This window comes from Oncorhynchus kisutch, linkage group LG15 (genome assembly GCF_002021735.2).
Source record: "Oncorhynchus kisutch isolate 150728-3 linkage group LG15, Okis_V2, whole genome shotgun sequence".
NCBI classification, from domain to species: Eukaryota; Metazoa; Chordata; class Actinopteri; order Salmoniformes; family Salmonidae; genus Oncorhynchus; species Oncorhynchus kisutch.
Window position 1 is genome coordinate 64,849,089 of NC_034188.2, and position 12,089 is coordinate 64,861,177.

Sequence of the window (12,089 nt, forward strand, 5' to 3'; positions counted from 1 at the left end):
AAAACAATTATGACAGGTGTGTTGTAATAAAACGAGTGGCGTCCACTGATTAAATGCAGTCTTTCTGCCTTGTGGAGAGGGAAAACCCAGATATTCACAAAGTTTGTGATTAATGACAGGTTGTGTCTTCATGCAAAATAGATTTGGGGTTTAAAATTCAATTAAGCTGTTTTTCTTTGGTTGTAGGGGAGTATCCAGATTGTTAAGACTATACAATGTTAAAGTAATGATAGACTGTTGTTTTGCTTTGCTTATTTGAGCAGTTCTTGCCATAATATGGACTTGGTCTTTTACCAAATAGGGCTATCTTCTGTATACCACCCCTACCTTGTCACAAGTAGGGCTGCTGCGGTGACCGTATTACCGCCACACCGGCAGTCACAAGTCATGAAGGCAGTCAAATTCCACATGACCGTTTAGTCATAGTAATTAGGCTTCTCCAAGCTCTGATGCTGCTGCTGCTGGTCATTAGTAGTCTACCAAACGTACTAACTGCCTGGTACTCAGCACTCTTTTGTCCCTCGAATTACTCTGACATCAAATGTATTTGAAAATCTAATCAAACCCTTCATGAGAGCACATGAACTCATGTTGCTTAACAGTTCTTTAGGCTATGCAATTGCGGGAGATGGCCGCTATTAAAAAGAGGAGGATTCCCTCAGCTTTCTATAGGCTAGGCCTACTATATTTACTTCTCAACTTTCCTAATATTAAGCACATTGCTTATATTTACAACAGGAGTATAGACTACCTGTCTGGCAAGAAAATAAACCAAGGGGAAAAGTGTCCTCCATTCGCTATTTAGTGCATAAATTACATTTCTTTTTTCCTGGGTGCCCCTGTTTTGGTACAGGTGCATAATAATGGTCCATTCTAAATCAAAACAAATGTCACACGTATATTATTTAGTATATGTAAAGACAATAATAAATCAAGAATAGTCTGATATTAATATTAGCCTATCATTTGTGAATTATATATTATCACTTGTGAATGATGCCCAGCATAAGAAACAATGCCTTTTTTTGCAGACTTGTTCGAATGGTAGTCGCACACCTCATGTAGCCTAGCCCATAGGCCAATATGTTTTAATAAGGATTGTATCACAACTAAAGTGGCCAAATAACTTCTTAAAATTAAGCACATTAATCTGCTTTACAACTGGCATATATCCAGCGCGTGAGTTTCAAATTTGGGTAAGATCATTTTCACAATAAAGATTGCATAATACATAATTGCATTTGCGGTCACTTTTGATAATGGTGTTTTCCGCTAATGAAACATTTGCGCTTATAGCCTTCTATAATGTGCGCATTGCTGAGCTTATAATGTGAAGAAATAGCCTAATAGTTTATCAACATTTTAAGCTAAACATTCTGATCTGTTTTGCGTCAGCCACACTGCATAAAAAAGTTTTGGGGATGCTATTTGGAATCTATCGCATCCCACTGTCCCAGACTATGAATGGAATATTTATTTCTCGCACAGAATAGAATAGGTCGACTTTTGTATTATGGGGGAGAGTAGACTGACATAGGCTAGTGCTTTAGCTGTTCGTTAGGCCTACTCATCTTGTGGACACTTCTTCCAATATCTTCAATATGCACCTCGGAATTGGATAAGGAAGCAAGCAGATGCGTCCTACCTATGTGAGAGACGCAAACACGGTCTCAACCTTTAAGTATTTACTGAAGACTCATCTCTTCAGTGGGTCATATGATTGAGTGTAGTCTGGCCCAGGAGTGTGAAGGTGAACGGAAAGGCTCTGGAGCAACGAACCGCCCTTGCTGTCTCTGCCTGGCCGGTTCCCTCTTTCCACTGGGATTCTCTGCCTCTAATCCTATTACAGGGGCTGAGTCACTGGCTTACTGGTGCTCTTTCATGCCGTCCCTAGGAGGGGTGCGTCACTTGAGTGGGTTGAGTCACTGATGTGATCTTCCTGTCTGGGTTGGCGCCCCCCCTTGGGTTGTGCCGTGGTGGAGATCTTTGTGGGCTATATTCGGCCTTGTCTCAGGATGGTAAGTTGGTGGTTGAAGATATCCCTCTAGTGGTGTGGGGGCTGTGCTTTGGCAAAGTGGGTGGGGTTATATCCTTCCTGTTTGGCCCTGTCCGGGGGTGTCATCGGATGGGGCCACAGTGTCTCCTGACCCCTCTTGTCTCAGCCGCCAGTATTTATGCTGCAGTAGTTTATGTGTCGGGGGGCAAGGGTCAGTTTGTTATATCTGGAGTACGTCTCCTGTCCTATCCGGTGTCCTGTGTGAATTTAAGTATGTTCTCTCTAATTCTCTCTTTCTTTCTCAGGAGGACCTGAGCCCTAGGACCATGCCTCAGGACTACCTGACATGATGACTCCTTGCTGTCGCCAGTCCACCTGGCCGTGCTGCTGCTCCAGACCCAATCAAGTGATTGAGAGCTGTGTGAGTGATAGACGCTTTGGATTGCGCAGCACACTCAGGGAGAAAGGCACAACGCAGCACTCCGGGCCGCAAAAGGCATTAATTCTTTTAGGGTGCATTACGGCAACAAAGGGGATGCTGCCGTAAAATTCGAGGCATTATCAAGTGTTTGTCAAATTATTGGAGTGTGTACATTGGAGTGTGGAGTGTGTACAGCCTGCGCAAAAAAACAAAGTAGAGCTCATGCCTTTCAAGCAACGTTTTTCAAATCACCATTGGTCTCATCATGCAGCTTTACAATGTATAAAAAATCTACACATATAGCCCAACCTTCGTAGAATAACTAAAGTTACATGAATAACTCTAAATTAAGCATATAGGAGTGCCTTTGTTAACGGCTTAACACAGAATAGCCGCACGAGCACACTCCCTCAAATCACTTGGAAAAAATATTTCTTGCAATTGTATTCATACTATAAAATAATGCCACGGAATTATAAGCCAATCTTGTCTGCTAAATGAACTAGTGTAGCCCACAGCCATTTGGCATAGCCACATCAGGACCTAACATAAGGACAACTCAGAGTATGCTATCTTTTCTTCTGAAATATACTACATTTTCTTCATATCATGCTTCTTTAGACCTGTCTAAAATAAATCATGGATTTATTGTGAAGGTGTATGCTATACTACATGGATGTATTAGACTTTTAAAAATGGCTTGTAGGCGTGGAAGCCAGGAGAAGCTAAATGTGTTTATGTTAATTACGCTCAATTACAGTGAGGCCGACAGTTATTTGCTTGACAATCACCGACTGAGAATTTCGCGACCGTCACAGCCCTAGTCACAACACAACTGATTGGCTCAAACGCATTAAGAAGGAAAGAAATTCCACAAATGAACTTTTCACAAGGCACACCTGTTAATTGAAATGCATTCCAGATGACTACCTTGTGAATCTGGTTGAGAGAATGCCAAGAGTGTGCAAAGCTGTCATCAAGGCAAAGGGTTGCTACTTTGAATAATCTTAACACTTTTTTGATTACTACATGATTCCATAAGTGTTATTTCATAGTTATGATGTCTTCACTATTATTCTACAATGTAGCAAAAACTCTGGAAAGAGTAGGTTTGTCCAAACCTTTGACTGGTACTGTACATACACCCCATGAGGAGGTTGATTGTGTGTGAGACCATGCCTGTGTCCCAAATGGCACCCTATTCCCTTTATATTTTGCACTACTTTTGACCAGGGCAAAACTGACAAAAACTGGCCTTCGTCAAAAGTAGTGCACTATGTAGGGAATAAGTTGCCGTTTGAAACACGGTACTGTGGTGTAATGTCAAAGCAGTAGCTCTGTTCTGTTTGTACCTGCGTGGTGGAGGTGCCGTTGGGCTCATCCTGCGTCTGGACCTCAGAGCGGCCAAAGAGCTCAGTCTCCCAGGACACCTCGGCTGCAGGCCGGCCGCGCTCTGCTATGCAGGTGGCCGCCACTGATTCATTACCACCATCCACCAGGGCCGTAGAGCCGGCGGAGACATAGACCTTGGGCTCCACTAGGGGAGAGAGAGATAAGATTATAAAACTATAATGTTCCCAATGAGGCAATTCATTTAGCGGCATAGAAAATATACTGTACATACAGACAAAAAACATTGAGAGAGAGAGAAAGAGAGAGAGATGGAGTGGGAGAGAGAGGAAAAGGGGCTCGCGGAGAGATGACAAAACAGAATAGATTACAAAATGAGTATTGATATTTTGTATATGGAAGATGAATAAATAATGTGCATCATAAAACAGGGATGGGGATATGGACAGAGAGGAGGAAGTGGCCACGGGACACTCATACACTCTGCTGCCAGACACAGTAGATTGATTTCCTGCATTTCACAGATATCTATTAAAAATTGATGAGCCAAGCAATCTGATACTATAGGAGCACTTTGGAGGGAACTCAACTCTTTTTATTGTTATTTTGCTGGAGATGGAGACGTCTGTGAGACATGTTTCTGTGTTTATGAAAGGAAAATTACTGTGCAGCATCGACCAAGACATTTATATTAGAGTGACTTTTGGAGCATCTCCATGAAGCTGTTTGAACTCCATTCCCTTCCTCCTAAACCAAAACAATGGATTTTGTGTTGTAAATGCTGTACTTTCAAACTGCTCCTACTACTCATGGCTTGCTAATACGGTTCATAATGACTAAGAAAAACAGTTTAACACAGAGCAATGTCAGACATAATACTCTGTGCTGTTGTGTGTGTCTGTGTTTCATTGTGTGGTGTCCAGTCCTGAACTGGGGAGTTGGGTTGCTGTTAATGTGTGCTGCTATTCAGTGCTTTAGAGCTAGGGTTATGTTACACCGGCTTCCTGTGAGGATGCTGAGTTACTGTGGGTTGAGACATCAGTCGTGACACAGATTTCTCTCAATAGAGAAGCATAAACAGATCCATGTGAACGGACAGTGACCGCTGTAACATAACACTCTACCTGTTTCACAGACCACTACTCTCACTGTTCTAGTGCAACGACAGACATAATACTAAAGATAAGAATAATTCATATTTATCCCGAGAGTCCAAGGAAATACCGCAAAGAAATACCGCAAAAATCAGAAGTGCCCATTTATTAAAGGGTTTAAAACCAAGATATGGTCAGTACGCCCAGGTTCTCCTCAAATAAGAGAAAATGAAACTGATATTTAGTAACTGTCTTTGATCAGCAATGACATTGTTGTGAATTGCAAAACAGGCCGTCCATAAATTCAGAGCGTTTTCATGTTCCTCAATTAATTCAGCGCATTTCACAGAGCACACCCAGAGTATAGCGTTGTTGAATCATACAAACTTTGTGACAGTAGTCAAAAAAATGTAAAATGACCAAAGTTGCTAAACTTGCTAGATAACCTCCTTTTAACGAATGATGGAATATCTCCTATATTTGGCAAAATCTAGTTGATGATTATACAGATAGCAGATCAGCTCATGAATAACGGGGAGATGAAGAGTGGAAATATTTTCAATATCAAGGTACGTATCTTAACAGGGACCAACTCTTGTTCTAAAATATCGATATCTACTCTCATATCGTTTGTTGATAACACATTCTCTACCGAAGCGCTCACTTGGCTAGCAAGTACGAGACTGCGCAGAGAAGAGGGGGAAACATTATAGCGGTATTTTGACATGCATAGGAGAAAGAAGTGCTTTGATAATGCAACCTACAGAATAAAGTTATGAATTTTCATGCGAGACAGGAGTCAGGATTTCTCCGCAGGATTGGGACTGGATAGGAAAATAGCCTAGGCTCTAGGACAGGAGAAGATAGAAATTTCCCTCATGCCTCTGAATTGTTAACAGGCTTCATGTCTGTGACAGAGATGCCTATGTAGTGAATTGTGCCTAGGCCTACTAAATTTGTGACTGTCTGAAGAGTCACAATGACTGCTCAAAGAGACACAAATTATTTTATAGGATAATAAATAGGCGTATAATAATAGGCGTTCCCTATAGGGTTTATTAACTGCGTTCGCGTCTGCAGTCCAGCAATGCCAATTATGCGTGTGCTTTGAATTTATGGCAACTTTGTGTGAAGTAAACACGCTAGGCTAAAGACTTTCATGCGTCAACCTGTTTGGATAATGTGCAATTCAATTTTTTTGCTAATCTGATGCTGTGCATGTTGTGTATTTTGTGGAATTTCATTAGCACAATTCCACAGGTTCAGGAGAGGGAGAGAGGATAGAAAGCACTACTCCACTTCACAAATTGGCTCTAGTGTTTAGATCTATGATTCAAGGAGCTGTCAGGCTGCCTTTCTTTTCCATCATTACTCATCTGAATCTCTTGCCTGGCTACCCAGATTCCTTGCTCCGGCCAACCGCTACGCCACACCCAATGATGTTAGTTTGTTCTCTGCAAGGAGTCTGGATCTGAGCACCTCCCCGACCTTTCACCGAACGCAAACACGTTTGGGACAGTCTGATTGGTCCAGAAACCAATGGGTTGGGCCAGAGCCAGAACACACGTGGGTAAAGCAGTGGTTTGAAAATTTGGCATTGGCTTTGATACTCCGATTGGTTAGAGACAACTTTATTTTGTACAACGCCCCTTGTCACCACAAACAACTTCAATGACGGTAGTCTCAGACTAAAGTTTGCAGCGAATGACAGAGCAGCAGAAACATTTAGTGTCAGTTGTCAGGCTACTGAATCTCCCCTACCCTGCTCTCTCTCTCTTTGCCATGTCCATTTCTCCTTCCCCCTCTCTTTCTCTCTGTCCATGGTCTCCTTCTCTCCTTGCAGAGGGCACGGCACTAACAGCTGCTGGACTTCATTTCACAGTGACAGTGTGGCATGTGGGGCACACATACAGATCCTCCAGACAAGGCCATCGCCCCCAGACATCTGCCGTACCCCTCCTCGCAGTGGAACGACACCCCAGAGACTCCCTCTTCTAAAAATATACCTGTTTCCTACGCCCAAGCATCATGCAGCCATCTCAATCAACCTGCTCACATTGTGCCCCACACCCTCATCTAATTAACACTCCCCCCTCCCCACCCCACTGACTGTGCACAGTAGCTCTGTTGTGTTAAGGGGGCATCATGGCACCCCATAGCCCATAGCCCACCCCCTTATCCCCTTCCCGCCAGTGTAACCAAATCAGAGGTACGTGCTAATTTGGAGAGGCTGTCAGGAGGGGGTGGTTCAGATCTATCTTGTTGAGTGCAGAGGGTAATGATTTTCCGTCAGACAGGCAGAGAGTGGGCATTAGGAGCCGTGTTGGCCCTGTCTCACGCACTGCCCAGTACCGCTATGCTCCCATGAACGCGTAGGGCTGGGCGGTATACCTTATTTTACGATATACTGGCGTCACGACTTCGGCCGGAGTTGATGCCTCTCCTTGTTCGGGTGGTGTTCGGCGGTCGACGTCACCGGTCTTCTAGCCATCGCCGATCCATTTGTCATTTTTCCATTTGTTTTGTCTCGTTTTTCCACACACCTGGTTTTCATTTCCCAATTACTGGTCATGTATTTAACCCTCTGTTTCCCCCATGTCTTTGTGTGTGATTGTTATTTTGTTCAGGTCGGTATGTTCCGGCTGGTTTGTACCGGGTGCTGTTTATCACCCATGTTTTTGTGGTAACCGTTCTTTTAGCACTTTGTAAATGGTTTACTTTGTGCTGTTGAGTAAAGTGCGTTGTTTCACTCATCTCTGCTCTCCTGCGCCTGACTTTCTACACCAGTTACACCTACCAGCCTGACAACTGGTATTGATGCACGATCCAGTTTGGGTTTTTACTTTACCTTCTATAACGGTATTTGAATGTTTTGGTTTGTTAAATGTGATACAGTGTATAACATCGATTTTTATAGTTTACTTCGCTTCTTGAGTCATCTCTCTCCACTCTCTCTCCATGCCGCTTTTCACACAGACTTAGCCCCGCCCCGTCACTCAAGGAGCGCATTTGTTGTTCCTGGAACACGAGACAGATACTTGCATTCAGTCTGAATGGTCAATGCAGCACATGCAACAAAGTTGAAGAAAACATTGCAGTTTTCACTTTGCTTCTTAATATAAATCCACTAGCGTTATATAATTATACTATTCGTTTGTGTTTCTTACATATGCAAACAGCTAGATTGTAGTTGGGCCGAAATCTTGTTAGCCACTAATGCTAATCGCTAGTTAGTTGTTTAGCTAGCTAATAAATGTAATGAGTCAGAGCAAACATAAGTAGTGATACAGGCTGATAATACCAGTGATGGTGTAGACCTAAATCAGCTTGTTGTTTGTGCAGCAAATGGTCCACCAACACAGTGTGGTAAAGAAGGCTCCTTCTTCACCACCTGCTAACCATGTGTAACCATGTGTATGTGACCAATAACATTTGATTTGATTTTATAAATCAAAGAGGAATACGCAAAGCATGAATATTGTAATGAAACAGCAGGGAGCAGGTCTTGAACCCTTGACCTTCGAGCCCGAGATCGACTGTGCCGCAAAAGCATGCTCGTGTGGCAGCGTCGATTTCCGCGCTTATAAACACAGGTTCGTTACAATATGTTAGCTACATGAAGTTGCTGTAACCAAATCAGGGGGATGTGCAATTAAATTTTCTTTACATTGAGTTTACCACCCACTTTGGGCTGCATGGAGAAGCTAAGAGAAAACATTAAATGTAGGTTTCTACCCTGTCACAATAACTCCTCCCTGGCATTTTCGTTCATTATCATGTCAAACAACACTATTCAAAGTACTCACTAATATATTATAACTATAGAATTAGAATAATCCATTCTATTTTCATGATTTCAACAGTTCACTGAAAATTAAGGACTAGATTGTTTGCCCATATCGTGGAGCCCTACATGGAAGTGTGGAAATTATGTCAAATTAGTGCAGGAAATGCAGAAATTAAATGAAAATGCTGCTAATTATTTTTGGTTGAACTGAATAGTAAAGGCTGACAAAGCCAGCCAACCAGGACTACAGTTCAACTGTAAGGCCAGTGGTCAAACCATGCAGTATCTCCACAGTTTTGACATATCAATCAGTACACTTAAAAATAATTACAATTATCACCAATCTCTGCATTTATGGGGCTCATTGGATGATCAAGTAAATCATAGAGAATGGATATTTTGATTATCTAATGAAACAACTTCTAACAATAAAACATACAAATTTAATTTGACCCGCAACAATTGAACAAGTCTTGCCATGGCACTGTACTGCTGCGAGGTTATGTTCTTTTTAGTTTTTATGACTCAGCTGAAAAGAGAAGATGTTATTGCTCCACATCAAATGCATGTCATGGACAGTAAAACATGGCTATCAGTGAGTCATACAGAGAGATCTGTGCCTGAGTAGAAGACCGCTTATGGTTTGATGATACAATAACTCAGAAAGTTAAAGTGGGACTGGGCCAGACTGTGGAGTTTGCCGCAATGTCAGGCCTAGTATCATCACTTGACATCTTCGTTAATGCAGCTTTTTTAAGTGTTGTCTTGTTTTCTCTTTTAAGTCTTAGCAGAAACTCAGTCTCTTAGAAAACTGCATAAGGTTTCTCACTTCCTTGTCAGCAATAACAATCCCAAACAAAAGGTCATTCTAATTCTCAGAGTTTCGGTGGTGGTGTATTATTCCTTTGCCATTGTTTACAGGTGGGGGCTTGAGGCTCAAGTAGCAAAGCTCCTCCTACCATTAAAATGTAACCCTTTGCCTTTTGTAAGGTTAGGAGGAAGGGGGTGGGAGAGAGAGACAGAACGAGAAAGAGAGAATGGGGGGTGGGGGGGGGGGTTCATTACCTGAATGTACACTGCACTCCTCTTATAAGATTCAAATCTGTCCCAGACTATTACATTCTTACAACCGTTGTTGAAAGGGAAGCTATGAGCTTTTTGTTTTTATATCAGTGATTATTCTCAGAAGAGGAGTGTACCCACTCACAGTGGTAAGAAATAAAACACCCCCAATAAACAACAACACAGAGTAAAGGAAGGCAGGTGGAAGCCAAGGTTGCGTCCCAAATGACACTATTCCCCATGGCCCCTGGTCAAAAGCAGTGCACTAGAGAAGACCATGCCATTTGGGAGACAGAAAGACTAAAGGTAAATGTGGGCTAATGGAAGGCTGTGGAGGCCCAGACACTGAGTCGAGGCAGGCAGCATCCTGTCACAGCAGCACTTAATGTAGCCCTCATTAGTCATCAGAGCCTGCCTGAGGCTGAGTGTCAAATGGCACCCTATTCCCTATATTGTGCACTACTTTCACCAGTCAAAGGTAGTGCACTACATAGGGCATAGGGTGCTATTTGGGACTCCGTCTCAGGAGAGATACACATGAAGCCTGGCTGGCTGCAGCTTTCATCACCGTCCACAATCCAATCAACCATTATAGAGGTGGAAACACATGCTGACCGCACAACAATCCTTAAAGTTCACTCTCAGTAAGGTGCTACTTTATAATGTGTCCATACGAGTTGGAACCTTTACGTGTGGATTTGTTTATATTAAGTCAGTAAATCTATGTGGCATTTGGCTCCTACAGTAATAAGGCTAGCTGTATGAATATTTATCAAGTCTGAACTGACCTCCTATAATTCATGGGGACAATGAGAACATTTTCTGAGAAAGGACATCCAGGTAAAATGGAGCTGGTGCTATATGCTTCTACAGTACAAAAAGTAACTGTTTCTTTATGGCGGACGCCGAGTGTCTGTATCCCAAATGACAGCCTATTCCCCATTTAGAGCACTGCTTTTGACTAGGGCCCATTGGTGTAGCATCCAAAATGGCACCCTATTTCATCTATAGTGCACTACTTTTGACTAGAGCCCAATGCAGGTCCTGGTCAATAGTAGTGCACTATAAAGGGAATAAGGTCAATTGACCAGGTCTGAAGCAGTCTAAGAGTTCCACATACCTAGTATATTGACGGTGGTGGATGCCTGCGTGTTGCCCAGTGGGAACGTCGCCACTTTACACGTGTAAGACCCGATGTCCTGAAATCCCACGCCTTCCAGGACGATTGTGGCATCGTGTACGGAGGGGTTCAGGAAGGACAGGCGTCTGGCGTAGTCTGGGGAGATGGAGATGCCAAACTGGGGGTTGAAGACGGCCAGGGTGATAGTGCCTGAGGGCAGGCGACGCTCCCAGGAGCTCTGGGTGAGGCTGAGGTTGGTGCCCACCTCCACCCTGCAGCCCAGAGTAATGTTCTTCCCCAGCACAGCACTCACCCTCTCTGGGACCAGCACCTCATTACTGCACACACCTATAGACAGGGGGAAGGGGAGAGACAGTTACTTAGATATAGACATAGTTACAGGAGAGATCCATGTTGAGAACAGTCATAAAAAGAAAAACTGTAATCAGGACTGAACCTCAGTCAAAAAGGAGAACAACAAGGGCTTCTTTTCAACTTTTATTCAACTTTTTTTTTATTCCTCTTTCATACTTTTATTCAGAAACGACAGCCCCTTCCAAACCATAGAAACCAAACTGCCTTGACGAGGTAGGCCTACATTATGAAACCTACTATATCACGTCACTTCCCTCTCATGTTACTCTTCCCATGGGAATGGGCTGACCGGACTTCTTTCTGGAACAACTAGTCATGCCGTGTGTTTGTGATATTAAGGTGGTATTTCAACAGTGTAACAACGGATGGGCTTTTAGCTTTATGATGGGGTTTATCAGGGAAATGTGTCTGAGTCTGGAACCCCTCAATGTGTGTTCACTCCTAATGAGCAACACACTCCGCAACACACAGCAACAGACATTCAGCCTCCCTTTTCACCACAGGACGTCCTCACTGTCACTGCTGCTAATTGTTAGAGCCCCTTGCCATATAAAGTCAAAGCATTATAAAGGAAAAAAAACTTTCTGGAAGGAGATGAAATAAAAAGCAATTTTATGTTTTTTTTATACTGTTTTTAAAAGGCCCTTTCATGTCAATGCATGTTGGGAGTTATTTTCAGCTTGCTGTAACATGTAAAATGTGGGTTTTTCATGGGGGCTGGCTAGTTCAGATGCCATGATTGAGTAAAGGCGCAGAAAGCCAATGGGGAGAGAGGATGAGCAGTGAGCACATTATTAAGGCAGGCTGTATCACAACTGGCCGTGATTGGGAGTCCCATAGACCGGTGCACAATTGGCCCAGCGTCGTCCGGGTTTGGCCGGTGT

The 12,089-nt window shown here is 43.1% G+C and overlaps 1 protein-coding gene across 1 annotated transcript in view; it reads right to left on the reverse strand.

Moving 5' to 3' along the window:
- Window positions 1-12,089, reverse strand: part of nectin3a (nectin cell adhesion molecule 3a) — a 68,212-nt gene that overhangs the window by 21,876 nt on the left and 34,247 nt on the right. The window contains exons 2-3 of the mRNA XM_020501967.2: window positions 10,831-11,178; window positions 3,770-3,954 (exon numbers count right to left, since the gene is read on the reverse strand). Of these exons, the coding sequence (XP_020357556.2) occupies window positions 3,770-3,954; window positions 10,831-11,178 (533 nt within the window). The remainder of the gene's footprint in view (window positions 1-3,769; window positions 3,955-10,830; window positions 11,179-12,089) is intronic.